Source organism: Notamacropus eugenii, chromosome 5 (genome assembly GCF_028372415.1).
Source record: "Notamacropus eugenii isolate mMacEug1 chromosome 5, mMacEug1.pri_v2, whole genome shotgun sequence".
NCBI lineage: Eukaryota > Metazoa > Chordata > Mammalia > Diprotodontia > Macropodidae > Notamacropus > Notamacropus eugenii.
Window position 1 is genome coordinate 273,365,043 of NC_092876.1, and position 25,219 is coordinate 273,390,261.

General features: G+C 37.0%; 1 protein-coding gene and 1 long non-coding RNA gene across 2 annotated transcripts in view; both read left to right on the forward strand.

Moving 5' to 3' along the window:
* Positions 1-25,219, forward strand: part of LOC140509179 (uncharacterized) — a 61,269-nt gene that overhangs the window by 12,864 nt on the left and 23,186 nt on the right. The window lies entirely within an intron of this gene.
* Positions 1,479-2,429, forward strand: LOC140509178 (olfactory receptor 6T1-like). The gene has a single exon (XM_072617010.1). It carries the CDS (start codon positions 1,479-1,481, stop codon positions 2,427-2,429), a length of 951 nt encoding a protein of 316 aa, XP_072473111.1.

A 25,219-nucleotide genomic window follows, 5' to 3' on the forward strand; every position in this document is an offset into this window, starting at 1 on the left:
CCTCACTGCCAGCTCAGACTGGGCTCTCCAGCATCTGTTGAGATCTTTGGCATCAGGTAGGGAAAAATAGTTTAGAAGCAATAAAGATCCAGAGAAACTTTTTCATCTAGTCAGGTCCGTGCTTTAAGAATATCAGTTTGGCAGCTTGGGGCAAATAGTCCCCAATAGGCCACTATAGATGCAAATATGCTAATTACCTTGGGGTGCATCTAGTCCAGGGTTTCAAGGATTCTGCAAACCAAGACTTGATCATGGATTTCATATTGGAAAAGGTGTCTTTTCAATATATTTTCCTTCCATTTGCAAATGATATATCTTTGCTGTTGCTAGGTAGATTATGTGTTTGTATCTAAGGTATCTTTCTCATTTCCTAGTGGAGAACATAGACAATGTATTGACCATTTTTATTGATTTTTTTGCCACGTACACATTTGGATGTTGGAAAAGTCTTGAATTTCCTGCTTGTCCCAGCTCCCAATAATACCCCCATGTTCTGAATTCCCATATAATTCATTGAGTATGCCACTCATTTGGATCTTAATTTTTGCTGCCTTTTATTATTAGTGATCTTTTAAGAGTGTTTGCCCTGAAGGTCTGGCATTAATCAGATTGTTAAGAGGCCAAAAGGGTAACATATGGGTCAAAGGTCAAAAAAGAACAATTTCATTTCTGAATAGCTATAATTGTAAATCTATATACCTAATATATGACACTGTATTTGAACATAGTGAGCTGATTTCAAAGGCGATAACTGATTATCCATTACTAATATTATACACACTCATCCTAAGTTCAGTCATGCGATAAAGTAGATAGACCTTTAGTACTTGCATCCTATTCCACTGTCACCAACCCAATGGTGCATCTTAGTTTGGACTGTGAGGCACCTTGATAGGTTCTGGAAGAATTCAGGATCTTGAATCAAAAGATTTGGGTTTGAGTACTAGCTTATTGCATGTCCTAGTTGTGGGACTGTGAAATTAGGACTAATAATATCTTTTCTAGGTATCTCACAAGATTAGGAAAGCACTTTGTAAACATTTATATGCTACATGAGCATGTCCTTATCTACTGGGATATCGGTCTTCCAGGCTGAGTGAAACTAGAATAGAGCCTTAACACTTTAATGTAAAGTGATGGTAGCAGGTACTTTACCTAAGAATTTGGCTTTATATTAAGGAAGGCTGTACATGTAGCACTATAGCTTTATCTATGCAAAACACAAAAGTGAAAATATACAAAGACTTTTCTAATACCCAGGTTATCAACAATCAGTATGTTTCCCATAAATGTTTCTTCCCAAAACTTTATGTCCCCATCAAGATGCCAAGTCCTTTGAAATTGGAGACTCGTTTATGTCCTCAGAATCTGTTCCAGTGTCCTACATATATTAAGAGATCGATAGCTAATTAACTAATTATCTGTCACCAAACCTCAAATGATCTCATGTGTCTTTATACTCCCACAGTTAAAGGGAAATGTATTCAGAGAACTGGACTCAGGTAACAGAATTTGTGCTGATTGGCTTCCCTGGAAACTGGAACCTGCAGATCATACTATTCTTGGGACTTCTGGTGACATATATGGTGACAGTTCTGGGGAACTTGCTCATCATTGTGCTTAGCTGCTATGATCACCGCCTGCAAACACAAATGTATTTCTTCCTGAGAAATCTGTCCCTCCTAGAGCTGGGATGGGTCTCTGTTGTGGTCCCTAAGATGCTGGTTTGCATCATCACAAGGAACTACTCTATCTCTTTTGCTGGCTGCATCATGCAGTCCTACCTCTATTTCCTCCTTGCCACTACTGATTATTTTCTCTTAGCTGTCATGTCCCTGGACCGCTATCTGGCCATCTGTCGTCCATTACATTATGAGACTCTAATGAATGGTCTCGTCTGTGTGCGACTAGTGATAGCCTCCTGGATTGCTGGTTTCCTTTGGATCCTCTCTCCTACCATCCTTATGGCTAGCTTGCCTTTCTGTGGCCCCAATGTCATTGACCACTTCTTCTGTGACAGCTGGCCATTGATGCAACTGTCCTGTGGTGATACCCAACTTCTGAAGTTAGTAGCCTTTATACTGTCCACAGCTGCTCTTCTGGGCTCTCTAGGACTGACTTCTGTCTCCTATGTCTGCATCTTTGCTACTGTCTTCCGAGCTCCCACAGCCAAAGAAAGGAGGAAAGCTTTCTCCACCTGTGCTTCACACCTCGCTGTGGTTGTCATTGCCTATGGAGGGTCCATCTTCCTGTACATTCGCACATCAGAGAGCCACTCTATGTCACTTAAGAAAGGAGCCTCAGCCTTAGTATGCATCATCACTCCCCTTCTGAATCCATTCATCTTTAGCCTCCGTAATGATAAGGTGAAACAGGCCTTAGGGGATGCCTTGAGGTGGCACCGAAACATTGGTGCCAGAAGGTTATAAGGACCCTGAGAAAGGTTGTGAGCATCTCTTTGTAATTTGGGAAATAAAACATTCCAAACAGCAGACTATATTGACTCCTGGAGTCAAAGAAGAGCCTTAATCCTTAAATTTTGGAAAATAGATTTCATCCATAAGTAATGAAAAGGGATCTTGATGATTTTCTTATGTTTTTAACCACAAAAAGGCAAATACCTTTGACAGAGTCACCTCTAAACTGGAAGAATGGCATTTTGGTCTAGTATAAAAAGTACTGGGGTAAAAAACTTAGAATCCAAGATTTGTAAATTACTACTAAATAGCATAAAGTCAAATAAGTTTCCACCTGTAAACTTGCTGCTTCATTTATAAAATGAGCAGGTTGTGAGTGGGGCCCTTCTTGTGCCTTTCAGAGCTAATATTCTGTTATTCTGTAACTCTGATATTAAAATTACACATAGAGCCATAACTCAAAATTGTGTTAAAGAAGGTAGATTCCATGCAGAAAGTAGTTGGGATGAAGGATGCTATCAGTACTGCCTAGAGGATAACCAAAATGGCATTGAACTTAGAAAAGGGGCAACCCATCCCCTAGAAATAATCTCAGCACCCCACAAATTTCATGGTGATAAAAATATTATCCAGAGAAATAGTATTATGTCCATGGGACACTGATAGTGTGATATTCCAAGCAAATAAGGTTGTGCTATGTTGCTGAGAACCTATGAGAAGGGTTAGAAAAGAAATCTAGAGTTGTACTGAGCATTACAAGCTGGCGGAGAACTTTAAAAATAGATCTGTGATGTTTACACGGCATGCATATGAAATTTGTTGAGTGAAAGGGAGAAAATAGGACCTGTCCCTTTATTGAGGAATTGCACACACTAGATAATTATCATGCTGTGACAAAAACTCTATTTACTTCACTGTAGCTATGGCTTAAGTATATACAAAGTAATTTTTTTAATGTGCATATATCTAGAATAGAGTTGTCAAGTGTTAAAATATATTACAGGAAATGAATAGCAATCTGTGTGTCCCATCTATGAGATGAAAAGAGTGGTTTGCTGGTGAACAAGGGCACCTTCGAAGTGCAATGAGGGTAGTGTGAGGTACTAGAAACAGCCCAGAATTAGGAATGAAGAACCTTTGATAACGTTAGGACCTGTGAGATCTGAGCCTCACTTGCTTCCTCCATCAAACAGGGATAATATTAACGGTACTGTTCACTTCCAAAATTGTTATGAGAATCAAATGAAGTAGTTTATATAAAGAGCTTTGCAAGCCTTAAAACCCAATATAAATACTGGTTATTTTTATTACCCAAGGTAGTATATTAGATTCCAAAGGGAAAGGACTGTTTTGTCTTTATGCACCTAGTGCCTAATATTATACCTTGTATAATAGCTGCAAAGAGGAATTTAATGGACATTTAATAGCTTCTCATTCTTGTTCTTATCATGAATAAAATATATATTGGATTGAATTAAATCAAAGTAATTTTGAGTATCCATGGTAATTTGAAGTTTAACAAAAACAGAGTAGAACTGGTAGTTTTGCTTTGCAAGTGCATAGAAAATTGACTGTTTCCCACATAGACTTTCTCAATCATTGTATCCCCCAGGACCAATAACTGTTAGTGTCCACAGCGTACACGACAACCAGCCTTGCTCTGTGTGAGACACCAGGGTTATAAGCCATCATCATGATTTTGACAGGAGCAATGGGCAAAAAAGTTTTTCTATTTTACCAGTCCTTCTCGATAATTCCCTCAAATTTTGTACTCTTGGAGAAGCAAATGTGCTGAAATAAAATTGACTTAGTCAATTTTAGAATATTTGGCTCTCCCTCTATACCCTCTCTTTGGATTTATGCTATTCTTAAAGTACATCAGAGTGATGCATATGATGTGACCCTGAAACACCATGCACTTGACCAAAATCACTATCATTCTTGGAGTCTCACAGTTACTCCCCAGACCTCCTTCTGCCACTATCGATGTAGGATACCATTTTATATTCACATAGTGAAATAGCAGTAGTCAGGGATTCAGAAGGCCTGGGTTCAAGTCCTGCTACTATTTCTAACTAACTAAATGATCCTGCACAAGGCATTTAATATCTGCGTCTGTCTCCTTATCTCTGCAGTGAGCTTTTGAATCTCCTTTTCCATCTGGCTAATTCTGCTTTTGAAAGCCTTCTTCTCCTCATTGGCTTCTTGAACCTCTTTTGCCAATTGAGTTAGGCTAGTTTTCAAGGTGTTATTTTCTTCAACATTTTTTTGGGTCTCCTTTAGCAGGGAGCTGATTTGTTGTTCATACTTTGACTTCATGTCTCTCATTTCTCTTCCCAGCTTTTCCTCCACCTCTCTAACTTGATTTTCAAAATTCTTTTTGAGCTCTTCCATGGCCTGAGCCCATTGGGTGGGCTGGGACACAGAAGCCTTGCCTTCTGTGTCTTTGCCTGATGGTAAGCATTGTTCTTCTTCATCAGAAAGGCAGGGAGGAAATGCCTGTTCACCTAGAAAGTAACCTTCTATGGTCTTATTTCTTTTCCCTTTTCTGGGCATTTTCCCAGCCAGTGACTTGACCTCTGAATATTCTCCTCACACCCACTCCTGATCCTCCCAGCCAGTGTTTGGGGTCTGAGATTCAAATGCTGCTTCCAGCCTTAGGGCTTTTGGCGGGGGCAGGGCTGCTATTCGGTCGGGGCAGGGCCTCCTCTCAGGCTCAGTTCCCTCAGGGGGTTTATGCACAGACCTTCAACAATGGATCCAGGCTCCCACCCGCTTGGGGATCCCGGGTCTGCAGCCGCTTCCCAGCCTCTACCTCCCGGGGGGGGGGGGGCCGAGTTATGGGGGCACCCCACTCCCCTCTCGACCTGCCAAAGAGACTCTTTCACCTACCCCCGTCACCTGTGGGTGGAGGGACTTGTGCCACCGCTGGAGATCCCGTCCCTGAAGCCTGCTCGGGTCTATTTCTCTCGGTGCCGCGGCCACAGCAGGTCCAGGCTGGGCTGGGCTCCGTGTCTGCAGCGCGACGGACCTTTTGTGAGAGGTTTGCAGGTCCCTCTGGAACAGAAATCTCCTTCTCTTCACTGTTCTGTGGCCTCACTGCTCCAGAATTCGCCGTGAGTTACTTTATATCGACGTTGTATGGGTTGTGGGTTCGGAGCTATGTGTATTTGCATCTTTCTACTCCACCATCTTGGCTCCACCCCCCTCCTTATCTCTGAAATAAGAATAATAGATTGCCTATTTCACACAGTTGTTTCAAGTATTAAATAACTAGAAAGTGCTACCTAAATATGAATCATAATTACCATGAGAGCCAACTCTCAGGAAATTACCTGCCTCATTCTCTGACCAAATACATATAACTTTGGACTAACTTTTGTACCCAGTCAAGACAAAATATTGGTAAAGGACATGATATTTATTCTGGGAACCCCCCTCCAAAAGTAATTTATACATTTTATCAACAAAAGGAGAGAGGAGAAAATAGTGATGATCTATTACTCTTGGAAATCACTGATTATCTTTGAATTTACCCATACTACTTGGCGAAGTTTTTCCAGTGCTTTGCAGTGCTCAACAGTACCATGTACCATGTGAATTATTGCTACTGCTGCTGCTACTACTACTACTACTATAGTAAAGTTCCTGAAAATTCTCATTTCCAAATTGTTCTGAAAGAGCACAAGGTTTCCACATAGCTTTATTTACATTGATGATGGGGAGTATAGAGGTCTATATTATTCAGCTGACAGCAATTTTGAGTCCTCACTGTTTTCATGTATACATGAAATGTGACCTAAAGGCCTTGTGAACACTCGTTTCAAGAAATAGGAAAATGGAAATACATTCTAGTCATTGTATAGGTTGTTGGGGTCATAAAATGGCAGTCATACACTCAGTGTAACCTGAATGATGACATAGGCCAAGCCACCCACCCAGGAACTTGCCATTAGTATCCCACATAATGAGTAGATGTGCAATGGTTGGGAGTGACAACGTAGTTGTCCCAACATGACATGGCCAGCAATAAGATAAGCTCCTTGATAAGTCCATTGAAATAAACAAAAAAGTTAAGCAAAATAAACCACCAAAGGAGGTTTGGGTTGCCTCTGAGTAGATTAGCCATTATCCTAGAGCTATTGATGAAGGAGTAGCAGAAGGAAAAGAAGGAAAGGAGTGTGTGTGTGGACATCTGGCATAACAGAGGTCATAATGAATACAGTTCTCATAACTGTCATAAAGTATACAATGTGTGCCAAAAAGAGGAGTCGTCAGATCTAATAGAGGAGAAAAAGAATATATACTGCTACCTGTGTAAGGTTGTCTGGATTCAATTGTTCAGTACAGATCTGGAGATGAACCTGGTGTGAAAAATGTGCCAAGTCAATAATGACTCTTTCAATATGCTCAACCAGAAAAAATCCTCAGGGTCAAAATAAATATCAATATTAGCAAAAATATGACTGTCTTTAGCAAGATTAAGGTGTCATGTTCTCCGTACTGAACAGACAAGATAACCACAACTAATACGAACAGGAAGTAGGGTTGACCTCTTCCTTCTCTGCTTTATTATCTGGAAGTTTACTTCATGAAAGGCCTCGGTTTCTATTAGTGATGTGTGCTAATGCTGCATTACCATAAAGAGCTGAGCAAGTGTTTCTAGAAAAAAAGAAGTTTCATGGATTGACAAAGTAGCTTCTGGTAAATGACAGTAATGAAGAAAGTGAGCTTCCTGTAAGGGACAGCTGATCTTCCCTTCACAGTGACAAAAATAATCTTCTGTGGTCTTCTTGACTCAACTATCTTCCAACCCCACTTCCTTCTGGACTGATTTGCCACCAAACAGACAGATAATCACAAGAGGAATGGCAACATCTCCCCACCACCAAGACCATCAGTTCTGCTTTCAGCCCAGAGCTCATAACTATCACCCAGTGAAATAACTCCTATAGAGAAAGAGACAGCCATCCCCACCAAATGCCAAGCAACTGTCACACTCAGGGTAGGCAAGGAACCCTAGCTGAAATAGAGATGAACCATGAAGGAGGAGAAGGCATTATTTGCCAGGTAAGTCAAACTACCACCACCACTTTGACCATCATTCTCCTCCCTTATAGAGACACCATAAGACTCTGAATTCAAGAGCCTTAGAAACTAAAGTATCCTCCAAAGTAGCAGACATCATTGAGAAAGGACATTATTGTTCAGAGGGGCCCACTTTCCTTATGACCCCAAGCAACTATTGCAAAAAAACTGTCACCAAAAATCAGATAAGCACAGGTGCTAAGGAAATGTCAGAACCTCCCCCATCCTCAGAAAATCAGTCCTACTTCTAGCCCAATCCCCACAACTATCACCCAGGAAAGCAACTCCTACGGGGAAGGTTCCAGTCATTCCCAAGACTTCCAAACAATTATAATGCACAAAGAAGGCAACCAGCTAACTGAAGAAACAAGGCAACCTGTGGGAGAAAGAAAAGGACACACAAGTACCAGGCAAGTGAAACCAACTCTACCACTTGACCGTCATCTCCCCTCAGACCATCATTAAGATAACTCAGGACCCTGGGCCTAACAGGGTTGGGAATAGCAATGCTTTCAGCCCAGTGCCCTCAGCACCTTGGACAGCAACCTTTATAGAGGTGCAGCCTAGCCATTATTCCCACAGGTGCTACAGACTCAGATACTGAAGACCCAGAAAAGAACATTCTTGCCACCAAGGCCTTAGTACTTAGTCAAATGCTTCAACATAAGAAACTGAGAGGAATTTTTCAGTGAAAATGATTTTAAAGAAGAAGTATTATCATTTGCTTTGCTACTGCAACCTAAAGACCAGAGAACCTTTATGTCTGACTTGTAGCTCAACTCTTCCATGTATGTTGACTCTGCATTAGACTGAATTTCTTGAGATCAGGGTCTATCTTACATTCCCATTTGTATCCTAAGTACTTAGCACTGTGTTTTGCAGATAGTAAGCACTTAATAAATACTTGATTCATTCATTTATCCTAAACACTATTTGAAATGTATTTTACTTAAGTGCAGATGTGATTCAACCAACTCCAGTGGCTTCTTACTGTCTCTAGGATAAAATATTAACTCCACTGTTTAGCTCTTAGGGCCCTACACAACCTTAGGCCAACCCTCCTTTCCAGCCTCATTATACATTACTTTCCTTCCCACAATTTACAATCAAGCCAAATTCTGGTCATCTCTCTGTTTCTCCTATATAACACTCTACCTCCTCTCTTTGTATTAGCCATCCTCCAAGGCAGAAATGCACTGCCTCCTTGCCTCCATGTTATACAGTATCTCTCTTTCTTTAAGAGGCAATTTAGGGCAGCATCTTCTACAGGATTCCTTTCCTGGCATCTCCAACTGTTGTGCCCTCCCTCCCAAACTCCTTTGAATTAAAGTGCTTTTTAAAAATATTTGTATGTGTTAACCTTATATAATACATACAAACATATTTATGTGTATGAATATGTATGTGTATATATATATGTATATATGTATATATTTTATTTACTTGTTTTCTTCTCCCATTACAATGTAAGCTCACCGCCAATAGGAATAATTTCATTCATTTCATTTCATTCATTCATTCATTCAGGTACTAAATATTTGTTGAGTGATGAGTGATCAATTCCCAAAACATGTCTGTCTATATAAATCCCCTTCCCAAGAACTTTAGGTGGCTCTTCATTGTCACTGAATAATTGCCACTGAGGATAAAACACAAACTCTCCAACTTGGTATTGGAAGTCCTTCACAAACTGGTTCCAGCTTACATTTCTTTACTTAGTATTATAATACGTCATGTGTTGTACATTACAAAGTGGATTATGTGTGTTCCCCAAATTGACATTCCATCCTCTGCCTCTCTCTTTTCGCAGGTTCTTTTCCATGAACATAACGCTCTTCTCTCTTTTCTAAGTTTCTGAGAATTCATAGGCTCATTCAATGCTCCTAAGAAAAGCCTTTTCTGAGCCTCCAGGTTGCTTGTGCTTTCTTATTCTTCAAATATCACATAGATGTATGTGTATATGTGTATGTGTGTATATATTCATGTATGTCTCTGTAAACACATACACATATATGCATATATACATATTTACATATATATTGAGAGTTTTGCATATTTGACATTGCCCCTCCCCCGAACAATGTAAGGTCATTTATGGCAGAGATCATTTTTCATTTTTCTTTTCACTTCATTTACCCATCATACCATTCTGTGTACAGAACATTATTTAGCAAATCTTTCTGGATCAAAATAAATAAAATAAAATAAATTAGACAGAATTAGTAGGAAATAACACAATTGTAAGAGGGAATTGTAAGAGGGAAGACTAGACAATGAAGGCTGAATCTGGGGAGCATACAGAGTACTCTGCCTGCTGCTACCCATCCATGTAAGGGGTTTGGTGAGCCCACTTACCTTGCCATATAATGGATAATTCCTGTCCCTGATTCAAAGAGCAAGCAGATATTCTGTGATGGTTACTTAGCTGCTTACTGTGTGGTGCAGAAATGCCTTATAATTAGCTTCTCAACTAGAAATGAGTATGCTTATAAAAGAAAATAACTAGCCAAAATATAGATATCAATTAGAATTTTATCCTAATTCTATTTAAAGTATAATCCTGTTTCAAGCAGAGAGAATGAGGGGAATGTTTAAATGCCCAGCATTCCATAATTGTGTCCTACATCTCCTTTATCAATTATTTCTAAGTCTGTGTATTGAGTATATGTGTATGCATTTATGTCAGTTAAAGGTGAAAAAAATTCTCACTGCATTTCAGTGAGTAAGAACCATAAGCTTCAAAGTGGAAAGATATCAGTCATTTATTCTTTCACTCACACTCACACTCACACTGATATATGACCTTGAATACATTGTGTGTGTGTGTGTGTGTGTGTGTGTGTGCGCATGTGTGTTTTTCCTTCTTTGTGTTTGTTCTTTCTACTCTTTGGTGAATAAGGGTTGGAGACAAATTGAACTAAGCTATGACATTATCAGTTTTAAAAGATTTGGAGAATCACCAGTGGTCCAGGAATTGAAATTCATTCAGAACTTCCCTAGAAGCTAAGTTCAGTGGTCCAGGACATTTCTGAGATGTTATTTGACCCATGCCAACAATGGATTATCTCACCCTCAGACTTCGGGTCCTGCAAGCAAGGAGATTAAAGCACATTAATATTCCATTGCAATTATATGCAACAACTTCTTCAACTATTCCCCAATTTATGGACTTCCCCTCAATTTCCAGTTCTACGCCACCATGAAAAGAACTACTATAAATATTTGTGTACACATAAGCCCTTTTCCTTTATTTATCTCTTTGGTATACAGACCTAGTAGTGGTATTGCTTGGTCAAAGGGTATACATAGTTGTATAGCCCTTTAGGCGTAGTTCCAAATCACCCTCCAGAATGGCTGAATCAGAATACAACTTTAGCAATAATACTTTAGTGTTTTAGTTTTCTCATATCCCCTCCAATATTTGCCATTTTCTTTTTCTATCATATTAGCCAATCCAATAGGTGTGTGGTGGTAGCTCAGAGCTGTTTTAATATGCATTTCTCTAATCAGCAGTGATTGAGTATTTTTATATGACTATAGATAACTTTGATTTCTTCATCTGAAAACTGTCTAGTATATCCTTTGACCATTTAACAATTGAGGAATGACCCTTATTTCTATACATTTTACTCAGTTTTCTACATGTTTGAAAAATGAAGTCTTTATCAGACAAACTTGCCGTAAAAAATTTTTTCACACTAAATACCAACTGTGTATTTCCCTCTATCCTACTTTCCCTGTTTATCATACTCTATAGACTCCCCTTTTACCTTGTCCATTCTCAAAAGGTTTTTGCTTCTGACTTTTGTCCTCCCATAATGCCCTCTCTTCTCTCAGCACCCCACCTTTCTCTTATCCTCCCGTCCTACTTTCCTGTATGGTGTGATAGATTTCTATACAAGAGTGTATATGTTATTCCCTATTTGAGCCAAATTCAATGAGAGCAAGGTTCATGTGCTCTTTACCCCCTTCCTCCATTTCCCCCTTACTGTAAAAATTTCTTTTCAGCCTCTTTTATATCAGAAAATTTACCCTGTTCTACCTCTACCTTTCCTTTTCTCCCAGGACATTCTTCTTTCTCATTCTTTAATTTTATTTTTTAGATAATCATACCACCACATTCACTTCACACCTGTATTTTTTATCTATGTGTACCCTTCTAGTTGCCCTAATAAGAAAAGTTTTAGGATTTAAAAGAATCCCTTTCCCATGTAAGAATATAAACGGCTTAGCTTTATTGGATCCCTTATGATTTCTCTTGCCTTTTCACCTTTTTTTGAGTCTTGTATTTCAAAGTCAAATTTTCTATTTAGCACTGTCTGATCTTTTCATCATGAATGCTTGAAAATCCTCTATTTCATTTAATGACCATTTTCCACCTGAAGTTTTGCTGGGTAGGTGATTTTTTGTTGTAATCCTATCTCTTTTGCCCTCAATAATATCATACTCACAATCCACTGATCCTTTAAGGTAAGGTGCTAAATCTTATATTATCCTAACTGTGGCTCCATGATATTCTAATTTTTTTCTTTTTGGCTGCCTGCTGTATCTCCTCCTTGACCTAGGAGCTTTGGAATTTGGCTGTAATATTCCTGGGAGTGTTCATCTTGGGATTTCTTTCAGGAGGTGATCTGCAGATTCTTTCCATTTATATTTTACCCTCTGGTTCTACCTCAGGGTAAATTTCCTTAATAATTTCTTGAAAGATGATATCTAGGCCATTTTTAGAATTATGGCTTTTAGGTAATCCAATAATTCTTATATCATCTCTGCCAGATCTATTTTCCAGATCACTTGCTTTTCCAATGAGATGTTTCACTTTTCTTCTATTTCTTTTCATTCTTTGATTTTGTCTGATTGTTTCTTGATGTCTTCTAAAGTCATTAGCTTCCACTTACTCAAGTCTATTATTGTAAGGAATTATTTTCTTCAGTGAGCTTTTGTACCACTTTTTCCATTTGGTCAATTCTACTTTTTAAGGAGTTCTTTTCTTCAGGGAGTTTATATATATATATATATACACATATATATACACCTTTGTCCATTTGGCCAATTCTGCCTTCTAAGGCATTATTCTTTTCATTATTTTGTATATCTTTTTTCTCCATTTTGCCTATTGTGTTTTTAAGGCATTATTTTCTCTAGTATGTTTTGTGCCTCCTTTACCAACCTGTTGACTCTTTTTCTATGATTTTCTTGCATCACTCTCTTTTCTCTTTCTATTTTTTTCTCTACCTCTCTTACTTGATTTTAAAATCTTTTTTGAGGTCTTCTGTGGCCTGGAGCCAATTTATTTTTTTTCTTTGAGACTTTGGATGTAGGAGTTTTGACTTTCTTGTTTTCTTCTGAGTTTGTGTTTTGATCCTACCTATCACCATAGTAACTTTCTATAGACTGTATATTTTCCTGCTGTTTGCTCATTTTCCAGCCTGTATCTTGACTTTTAACTCTATGCTCAAGTTGGGCTCAAAAGCTGGAGTGTCCCAAACTTCAGGATTTTGTGGAGTTGTTTTCCAAGGTAAATCTGGGGACCTGTAAGTTTTTGGCTCTTCCAAGGTAGTATGATCTAGGGAAAGGAGTGTTTACTATTCTTGTGTACTGTGCACTGGTCTGTGAGCAACCACAAGGACTCTTTTCCTCCCTGCAACTGTGATCAGGGTTCTTGCTTCCCTGTAGCTATAAGTTCTGTCATGCTAGTGTTCCTCCTCAACCTGGGGCTGAGACCCAGGACTGCAACCCATCCCCATATATAGGCAATACAACAGTCATGCACCTGGTGTCAGCAAAAAAACTCTGTAAATCTCCTTCTGACCAGATGTCTGACTCCCTTACTGTTTGTTGACCAAGAGGTCCAGAAACTGCCACTGCTGCCACTCATTCAGTCACCCCAGAGGTCTGCTCCCAGTTTACATCTGGGGGACTTTTCTTACTAGGGGCTAGAAACCCCTGTACTTTGATGTCCCTTTCTTGCCCACTTTCTAAATTATCTTGGGCTGGAATATGGTTTCATTTCATCTTTTTCTGGGTTCTGCCACTCTAGAATTTTTTTTAGAGTCATTATTTAAAGGTATTTGGAGGAGTTTGAGGAAACAGTTCAGGTGAGTCCCTGCATTTATTCCACCATCTTGGCACTGCCCTGAGGGATGTATTTTTGCCTCTATTCCTAGCTATATATTTTAAGTGCTAAGTGATGTTAATTGGTTCTAAATGAGTTTTCAAAGTGTTTAATGAAACAGAATGAGAAAACAATTGTGAGTAATATTGTAAGGATAGACCAGAATGGAGGACTGAGCTTTGGGATTCAGTAAAAAACTATAATCCTTAGGGGGACCTCTTCCACCATCACCCTGAGGGAAAGATATAGCTAGTGAATGTTCTGGGAAACTGTCCCACTAAGTGTGCTTTTGCATTGAGAGACTAAGTCCTGAGCCTCACTACACAGTAATATAATGCTCTTTATCCAAATCTTTGTGGTTTACAATGTAATTTACTCATAATGTTGTGAGGAAAATTATATAAACATTCTCCCCATTTTACACATTGAAACATTAAAGTATAGGGAAGCTAAATTAAGGTCAAATTTGCTTCACTCTATGAAAATGATAAAGAGAAAGTAGTTAGGTAACATGAAACTGGCTTTATTTTACCCAGATCTATTGGTTCCTTATCAGTTTTCTCCAATTGCTGGAAATAAGGAACATTCATATATACATGTACCTATACATGATTTATAAAGCTGCAACAACTTTAATTATAATTTTTCTATCTCTTTCCAGAAATTCTCCATTTCAAAATATCAGTCATTTCTTGCACAGATAAACCCCATCTGCTACATGATAAAATGAATATATCGATTCTTTGATGTATATGGAGCTGAGGGTCACTTGGATACCTATACCATTATGTCTGCAGAATTGAACCAATGTTTTGTTGCTGAATAGTAGGTACAGCAGGCATACATGACATGATTCAAAAGATGTTAGCAAGAGAAACTGTATCCAAAATATCACCTCTAATCCAAAGATCATTGTTCCAGATATATCATTATTAGAAATACACTTCTTTCACCTAAGAATTTTTCTTCCCTAAGGTAAATGGAAAAAAGAATTACATCTGGACATGGAAACACATTGTATTGCTAGAACAAAGTAAATTACTTTTAAGATCATTTTCTTTCATGATTGAAGGAATAAATATAAAAAGGGGCATTATGTTCCTACTATAGAAGTACAGGAAAACAAGTAGGATTTTAAAGAAAACATTTTTCACATAGTTAATAATTTTACCTATAGCCAGTTTGAATTCACGGGGTTCTGTCAAGTAAATTAGTCACATGATAATTTTGAAGACTAGTTTACTGTCCATGGTACTGAAATGTAAAACTGTTAAAAGTAAAATTAGTTCACTGTGCTCAGGATTACAGATTTGGAAACAGTAAGCAAAGTACATATGTAACTGGATTTGCAGCCACTTTATTGGCATCAGTGTCCTACTTATCCTGCAGCAACATCATGAAACTGTGTTGACTAAAGTGATGAAAAAATTCCTGGTTCTCTGACCTTAGAGAAACTTACTCTGTTACAATATGAATAAGCTATCATCTTCACCTTCCTAAAACTTTTCCTTTTACTGCCCATTGACATGGATATATATTTTCTACTTCTGAGTAGGTCCCAAGCTTTTGGTTGAGGGAAAGTGTTTTTTGTCCACTGTACTACTGGGAGAGCAGGATTCCTTCTGAATTTTGAAAGCCACTAGTCTGTGTGTATCTATTTAAAGCCAGAGAACTTTGGAGGCTCATACCAAGCTAATTAAAGTACAGTGGTTTCTAGCCCCTAGTAAGAAAAGTCTGCCAGATGTTCTTCTAGATTTGTGCTGGAATTTCAAAGTCCAAAGGTCCTATCTTTATCCACCAGTACAAAAAAAGAGAATGTGGATATGTGAAAGGTATAGCTTTTCTCTCAATATAGGACTCAAATTTTCATTCAACTCTTGCCTTAACCTCTCAAAGACAATGAACACTGATCATAGTTTTATGTGAGGTGAGAATTTTTCCCACTTAACTGACATATATAAGTATAGATATACTGAAGTAAAAAGATCTCTGAAGTAAATAAGTGACTTGATGTAGAATAAAGTGATGAAATGCAAGGTGTTTAAACTTTTAGTCATTTTCTCTCTCTGAAATAGACTCACTAAAGTAATAGTTATATAGATAATTAGTAGGCTAAACTTCCAAGCAATATCTAATAATCTAAAGAAATGAAGACTAATTCTTTTTTTAAATACTTTTTTGTAGGTCTATGAAATATGTTGGAATGTTAAAGAGTAATAAGTGAAAGCAACTACTTCAAGAATTAGCTGAAGGATTAACCATAAAGATGCCCTACAAAAAGTAATTAGTTGAGTGAATAGTATCCAATTTTGCTCTTTATTTACATCAGCTACACAGATTTTGAAAGGGAACTAATAAGAGAATTGACATAAGGATAAAGCCAACATCTCATTCAAATTAGACACCACAAGAATGGTGAAGATACACATTTGCTCTTTATACTACATCTTTTTCCCATTTCAGATAACTTATCTTTACCCCTCTTCCCATTCCAAACCAGGTCCCTCTTATGACTTCCCTTATTTTGGCAATTATACCATTATCCTGATCAGAATGGTTGATTTTTAGAGTTAGAAGGGGCCTCAGAAGTTAACTGGTCCATCCTATATCTGAAAAATTTCAGTGACGTACCTGAGAGTTGTCCTCTTGCCTCTGCTTAAAGAACTCTGTTGGAGTTTCAGGTCAGATAAAGCTACCACCTGTAACATTCTATTCTTATTGGTAGTTCTAATTCTTAGAAAGCTTTTATTTTTACACAAAGCCTACATTAAGCCTAAACATTAACAGTCATAGCTATAAAGAAAGGTTCCATTGGTGAAATATTTATAGCAAAGTGTTTTGTTTTGTTTTGTTTTTTGTATTAGCCAAGAACTGGAGACACAGTAAATGCCCTCGGTTTGGAAACAGATAAAGAAATTATAGTGCAGGAATGGGATGTAATAATGATTATGCTCTAAGAAATAATAAATATGATGAATAAAGAGTTACAAGAAGTGGTGCAAAATGAAACAGAATAAAATAAATAACTGCAACAATTAAATGGAAAGACAAACAACTATAAACCAATACAAAATGAATGTTGCAAAATTTCAAAGAATAAAATTGTCCCCAAAAAACTGTTATGAGAAGAAAACTTTCCCCATTCCTTTATAGGGATGAAGGATTCATGAGTATTGAACCATGAATACATTGTAATATGTATGTGGATCATTATTGTGAATTTTTTCTTCTTTCTCTTTTTCTTTTAAAATTTCTTTATTATAATGGATGATATTCTGGAAGAGTGAAGGGAGGGATACAAGAAGAAATTTAGGCACTGTGAAAACAAATAATATCAATAAAATTTATCTGTAAAAATTACTTCCTCTTCCTTCTGGGTATGCACTTGGAAATCTCAAACATGCACAGCCATTTTTGAGATATCCTTCTTCTTTGCTGCTGCCGTCACAAATCCCATCCAATATCCAATCAGTCACCAAATTCTACACTCTTTTTTTAGAACATTTCTCCTCTTTGTCTCAGCTTTCCAAATCCCACTGCCACTATTCAAATTGTGGTCTAGACTACCTGAAACAACCTTCTAAAAGCCAGTCCTCTGCTTTAAAATTCTTAGTTTTGCATTGTCTAGTCAATAAAATACAAGTTCATGGTTCTAGTACTCGACATTCTTGTTTTCAAGATCCTCCCTGTTCTTACCCTAAATGAAATTTTCAGTTTCTGCCACTGTTTCCGAACATATTCCCTACATTTAAATCCATATGAGCCATCTATCATTCCTACAAAATACCTATATGCAATGCTACCATTGTGCTTTTTCTCATGCCATTACTTCCACCCAGAGATCCCACCTTATCTCTGCTTATTAAAAGTAGAAATCCATTCCCAAGAACCGTAATAGCATTGTGTTCATATCTCTTTTATGCCCTTTGTCACAGTCTACTCTGTTTCATAGGGCTATTTCTGTACATGTTTCAACTGCCCTAATAGGCTGTATTATCCATAAGGTTTGTATCACCCCCAACTCCTAGCACCATGTTTTGTACTTGATGGACACTCAATAAATAGGTTACCTGAAAGAATGGAACAGAATATAGACGCATAATCAGTGCTTGTTTGTGTTTCTACTCTCCTTATACAAAGTTGCAAATTCTTTAAGAATACAGTATCCCATTTCTAAGGGATGAGATTAGTTTGATAAACAAGCTTCTGGGGCACTGATTAACGGAAGGTATCAAAAATGGATACAAACCTTATCAGAGATAGCACAAGGTGATCAGAAATCACAAATTTCCTAAGATTCATTTTATACTTTTGTTCAATTGGTTCTCAGTATCCAGAATGCCCTTCCCTTATCTCTACCTGTTAAAACATTATCCTTCTTTCTATACCCAACTCAAAAGTTTTTTTCTTTCATGAAGTTGCACTTGATTCCTCTGTAAATGATACTTAGCTTGTCAGACTTCATTTCACACTTTATATTGGTTTTGTGAATTAATCATGTGCTCTTTTTGTGAGAGCTGTATTATCTCCATTACCGAATTACTGATTCTTGAAGACAAGGAAGGTGCCTTTAATTTTCTTTTCTATAGCCCTCAATACTGAGCACAATGGTTTGTACTCAATAGTCATTAAGTGAATATTTCTAAAATGATGAACAGATGAATGACAATCATAGAATTCCTAGTTTACATTGGAGCTTCAAACTTAGCTTTTGCTCCCCAGCAATTCTAAAACTTAAAAAGAATGAAATAAAATCAGAGGGTAGAGGACGAAAGCTGAGTAAGTCGATCAGAAATTAGTTTAAAATGAGCATGGAGAAAAAGAGAGAACTTCCTATTTTTCTCTATTAATTCATTTACCGTAAGCAGTAGAAGAAAATGAATAAGAAGAAAAATAGTACAGAAAGAAGCAATAATTCAGAAGAGACAAAAGCTAAGAAGTGAGACAACCACAAAAACTCATGTGTTCAAGATGTCTGTACATGAATGCACAAAGTATGGAAAACAAACTACATACACTAGAACTCCTACCAAATGTAGATCAATTTTATGTCAAAAATGTTATACATTATAAAATATTTGGGAATCTACCTGCAAAATAAACCCAGGGACTATATGAACAAAATTACAAAATACTTTTCACACAAATAAAATTAGATCTAAATAATTGGAAAAAACATCAATTGCTTATAGGTAGTCCAAGCTAACCTAATAAAATTGACAATTTTACCTAAATTAATTTACTTAATTTACCAACCAAACTACCAGAAAATATTTTAAATTTATTTATTTTTAACTTTCAACATTCATTTCCATAAGGTTTTGAGTTCCAGATTTTCTCCCCATCTCTCCCCTCTCCCCCACCCCAATATGGTATGCATTCTGATTATCCCTTCCCCCAGTCTGCCCTCCCTTTTATCACCCATGCTTTTTATCTCCTTTCCCCTTACTTTCTTGTAGCACAAGATAGATTTCTATATCCTATTGCCTATATATCTTATTTCCCAGTTGCATGTGAAAACAATTTTTGTTTTTGAAACTATGAATTCCAAATTCTCTTTCTTCTTCCCTCCCCACCCACCCTCATTGAGAAGGCAAGCAACTGAATATAGGTTATACATGTATAGTTATGCAAAACACTTCCATAATAGTCATGTTGTGAAAGAATAACTATATGTCCCTCCATCTTCTCTTGCCCCCCACTTCTTCTATTTTCAACTTTGACCCTGTCCCTTTTCAAAAGTATTTGCTTCTGGCTGCCCCCTTCCCTAATCTGCCCTACTTTCTATCATCCCTCCTCCCTTATCTGCATCCTCCTTATTTTTCTGTAAGATATGATACCCAATTGAGTGTGCATGTTATTTCCTCCTTAAACCAAATATGATGAGAGTAAGGTTCACTTATTCCCTCTCACCTCCCCTGTCTTCCCCTCCATTGTAAAACCTTTTTCCTTGCCTCTTTTATATGAGACAATTTACCCCATCCTATCTTTCCCTTTCTCCTTCTCCCAATAAATTCCTCTCTTACCCCTTAATTTTATTTTTAAATATCATCCCTTTATATTCAATTCACTCTTTGCCCATCTATCTATCTTATCTATCTGTCTATCTATCTATCTATCTATCTATCTATCTATCTATCTATCTATCTCCTCCAACTACCCTAATACTAAGCAAGGTCTCATAAGTTAGAAATTTCATCTTTCTAGTTAGCAAAATAAACAGTTCAATGTTAAGAAGTTTCTTATGATTTCTCTTTCCTGTTTACCTTTTATGCTTCTTTTGATTCTTGTATCTGAAAGTCTAATTTTCTATTCATCTCTGCTCTTTCTGGCAAGAATGCTTAAAAATCCTCTTTATCATTGAAATTCCATTTTTTCCTCTGAAGTATTATACTCAGTTTTGATGGATAGGTGATTCTTGGTTTCAATCCTAGTTCCTCTGACTTCCAGAACATTATATTCCAAGTCCTTTGATCCTTTACTATAGAAGCTGCTAGAATTTGTGTTATCCTGATTGTATTTCCACAACACTCAAATTGTTTTTTCTGGTTTCTTATGATATTTTCTCCTTGACCTGGAAACTCTGGAATTTGGCTACAACATTCCTAGGAGTTTTCCTATTGGGATATCTATTTATCCCTCTGTTTCTGAATATCAGGGCAGTTTTCCTTGATAATGTCCAGAAAGATGATGTATAGGTTCTTTTTTTATCATGGCTTTCATGTTGTCCAATAATTTTTAAATTCTCTCTCTGGATCTATTTTCCAGGTCAGTGGTTTTTCCAATGAGATATTTCACATTCTCTTCTATTTATTTCACTCTTTTCATTCTGTTTTATAATTTCTTGATTTCTCATAAAATCATTCGCTTCCATTTGCTCCTTCTAATTTAGAAGGAATAATTTTCTTCAGTGCATTTTTGGACCTCCTTTTCCAGTTGGCCAATCCTGCTTTTTAAGGCATTCTTCTTCTCCTTAACTTTTTGGACCTCTTTTGCCATTTGAGTTACTCTATTTTTTAAAGTGTTATTTTCTTTAGTATTTTTTGTCTCCTTTAGTAAGCTGTTGACTTGTTTTTCATGATATTCTTGCATCATTCTCACTTCTTTTCCCAATTTTCTCTCTACCTCTCTTACTAGATTTTCAAAATCTAGTAAGATTTTGAGAACTTCCATGACTTGTAACCAATTCATATTTTTCTTGGAGGTTTTTGATGTAGGAGCTTTGACTCTGTTTTCTTCTGGTTGTATGTATTGATCTTCTTTGTTACCAAAGTAAGATTCTGTAGTCTGAGGTTTTCTTAATGCTGTTTGTTCATGATCTCAACCAAATACTTGACTTTCTAACTTTATGTCCAGGTAGGACTCTGCTTCCAGTAAAAGTGGGAGATATTGTCCCAGTCTTCAGGGGTTTGTGTCAGTCACTCAATATCCCACAGTCTGTGGGCCCAGAGCTCTGAAAGCAGTTGCCCTAGCTGCCACTGCCGGCACCACTTCCTCCTCTACCCCAGGACTGGGGCTAGACCCCAGCCAGACGAGGTCCCACAGAGTTCTTCCACTGACCTTCTATGCCATCTTAGGCATTTGTAGGTTGAGAAGTCCAGAAACTGCCACAGCTGCCAGCAGTTCAGTCCTCTGAGGCTTGCTCTGACCCTGTCCATGCCAGCATGACCCAAGCCAGACTGTGCTCTGCTTTGCTCCTAGCCCAGTGTGATAGATACCTCCCATCAATCCTCCAGGCTGTTTATGGCTGAAAATTTGTTTCACTCTGTGATTTTCTGGATTCTAGAATTTGCTTAGAGTCATTTTTACAAGTATTTGGAGGGGTTTGGGGGGAGAGCACAAGAAAATCTCTGCTTTCACTCTGTCATCTTGGTTGTATCCCCAGAAAATTAGAGCTTGAAAAAATAGTAACAAAATTCATCTGGAAGAACAAAAGGTCCAGAATATCAAGAGAATTAATGAAAAGAAATATTAGGGAAGGTGACCTAGCCATGTCAGATCTTAAATTGTACTATAAAGCAGCAATCATCAACACTGCTTGGTTCTGGCTAATAGAATGGTGGCTCAGTGGAATAGGTTAGTATTTTCCAGTTTTCCCAGCAGTTTTGTCAAATAGCAAGTTCTTATCCTGGTAGATGGAATCTTTGGGTTTATCAAACAGTATATTACTATCATCATAAACCCAAAGATTTGACAAAAACTGCTGGGAAAACTGGAAAATACTATGATAGAAACTGGGCATAGGCTAATATCTTATACCATATACCAAAATAAAGTCAAAATGGGTTCACAATTTAGATATCAAATCAGATATTATAAGCAATCTGGGAAAGCAAGGAATAGTTTACCTATTGGATTTGTGGAGAAAGGAAGAATTTATGTCTAAACAAGAGATAGAGAACATTATGAAATGCAAAATGGATAATTTTTATTACATTAAATAAAACTGGCTTTGCTCAAACAAAGCCAATGTAACTAAGATTAAAGGGAAGCAAACATCTGGGAAACAATTTTTACAGCTAATGTCTCTGATAAAGGCATCATTTCTAAAATATGTAGAGAACTGAGTCAAATCTACAAGAATAAAAATCATTCCCCAATTGATAGAAGATGAAAAGATATGAATAGGCAGTTTTCAGAGGAAGAAATTAAAGCTATCTATAGTCATATGGAAAAAGATGTTCTAAATTAGTATTCATTAGAGAAATGCAAATCAAAACAACTCTGAGGTACCACATCAAGCCTATCAGATTGGTTAACATGACAAAACAGAAAAATTATACATGTTGGAGAAGATGTGGCAAAATTCACATACTATTGCATTGTTGAATGAGTTGTGAACTAATCCAACTATTCTGGAGAGCAATTTGAAATTATTCTCAAAGGGCTATAAAAATGTGCATACCCTTTGACCCAGAAATGCTACTTCTATGGATATATCCCAAAGAGATCATAAAAATGGGAAAAGGACTCACATATTCAAAAATATAGCAGCTCTTTTTGTGATGGCCAAGAACTGGAATTTGAGAGGATGCCCATCAGTTGGAGAATGGCTGAACAAGTTGTGGTATAAGAATGTAATGGAGTACTATTGTGCTATAAGAAATGATGAGCAGGAGTACTTCAGAAAAACTGGACAGACTTATATGAACTGATGCTGAGTGAGAGGAGCAAAACCAGGAGAACGTTGTACACAGTTACAGCCACACTGTGCAATGACTAACTTTGATAGAGTTGGTTCTTCTCAGCAAGGCAAGGTTCTAAGACAACTCCAAAAGACTCATGATGGAAAATGTTATCCACACCCAGAGAAAGAATTATGGAGTCTGAATGCAGAAGTATACTATTTGCTCTCTCTTTTTGTTTTGTTTCTTCTTCTCATAGCTCATTCCATTGGTTCTAATTCTTCTTTGTAACATGACTAATGTGAAAATATGCTTAATGTGAAAGTATAGGTAGAGTCTTTTGCATGTCATCTTGGGGAGGAGGGTAGCAAGGAGGGGGAGAAAATTTCAACCTCAAAAGCTTGTGGAACTGAATCTTGCAAACTAAAAATAAGTAAATCAATTTTTAAAAAAATTTTCAAAGCTGTCATAACTAAGAGTTGGTGCTATTGAAATCATAACAAGAATATGGCTATGAATGATTTGTTTTAACTCATTTAAAACAAATATATAAGATAAAAAGGATAGTGACACTAAGAAGATATACTCCTCTTAAGAAAATGAAAATATCAAGGCAAGGTAATATTTGTAAATTCATATGAGGAGCAGTGAGTTCATATGAACTTGAGGAAGGCTGCTAGCAATATGTCCCAAAAATGTGTCTGTGGTTAAGTTCTTCTACATTTTAATGAATGACTTGTAAGAAAGTATAGATGGTTTGTTTATCACATTTTCATATTATACAAAACAAGAGAGGATAGTAAAAAAGCTTCATGATCAAGTTAATATTCAAAAAATTCTACCAGTTATGATGGGCTGAATCTAATACAATGAAATATATCGATATGCTGAAATATCATTTTGCTGCCAACACAAACCTCTTTTAATATCCAGCCAGTCATTCTTGCTTCTGGGTCTGCCCTTGGAAATCATGATTAAATATGCACAGCAAATTTGATGACACTTAATAAATATAAATTCAAAGTCTTAAACTCAAGTTCAAAATATTAATTTCACAAGTAGAATATAAGTGGTAAGAATGGCAAGAAAGAAATTTGGCTGGAATTGATCTGGTGGTTCTGGAGGACTAAATGCTTAGTTTGAGTCAACAATGTAATATGGCATCTAAGACACAGAATCTAAGCTTATACTATGTAGTATTTATAGAGGTATATGGTTCAGAAACACGGAAGCAATAGTATCTCCAGCAACAATCTAGCCTGATTAGATTACATCTGGAGTGCCATGCTCAGTTCTACACACCACATTTTAGAGAGAATATTAATAAGCTGAAGTATACTTAAAGGAGGGCGACTAGAATATTAATGAACCATAAATCTACACTATATAATACTTTATTGAAGGAACTGGGAAAATTTAGCCTGAAGAATAAAGGATTCCATGTAAATAATATAACTGCCCTTCAACTGTCACCTAGAAGAGGGATTATACTGTACCTAGTTGGTTCTAGTGGGCAGAAGTAGGAACAAGGGCTAGAAGTAGCAAAGATGGAAATGTTGGCTTGATAAAATTTCTAACACTAAAAATTATCAAAAATGTAATGAAATTCCTCTGAATGAAGTTGTTCACTTTCAATATATCTTCAAGCAGAAGGCAAATGACTACTTGTAACACAGAGTGTTGAAGAGTTTCTTGGTAATGAGATGAATTAAAAGGCCAAGAGACAGAGTTTCTGGATAATTAATAATCAATTTATTAATTAGGCTAGCTAATAATCAAATTGATGTTCAATGGTTTCTCAGTAATGAAAGGCAAACCCATGGAGATCCCTGAACACCTACATAGTTTTGGAAAATGCGATGCCCAGACAGGTGAAAATAAACCCTGACTGGTGAACAATTAATGAGAGGGTAAACATATTAAGAAGGAGGCAGGCTAAACCTCTTCAGCTCTTTCTTCTTAGGACATGACTTGGTTATATGACTTCCTCCAGGTGAAAGAAATCCATCTCTATCCAGAATATTCTGGTTGGTTTTCTCCTTCAAAAGCTGGATTGCCCTGTACTGTAATGGGGAGAGGGGGCTTCAAGGATATAGACTTACTTCCTAAGGACAAAAAAATTCTAGATTAGATTCTGTTTGTAAAATCTTCTAGTTGGGGGGTTAATCCTACTCAAGATCACAGAGCATGTACCTAGAGGATTTGGGAAATCTCATCTAACATCAATGTCCTTCAGAGATTTACTGACTTATCTACAGGGACTTGTCCCTTAATGAGGAAATAAAGGTGGAAACTTTAATCCTAATTTAATAATTAGTTATCAATACAATAGAAAATAATAATTTGCCACAATAAGTCATGGATTAAACTAGATGATGCTTGAGATTCTTTCCAAAAGTATTATTCTCTAATTTTGTAAGAACTAAAAATGAAAAAATCTGCATGAAAATGATCTGGACATCTTAAAAAAACTT

Coding starts and splice junctions, on each gene's coding strand:
- LOC140509178 (XM_072617010.1), top strand. CDS start 1,479: ATGTATTCAGAGAACTGGACTCAGGTAACAGAATTTGTGCTGATTGGC.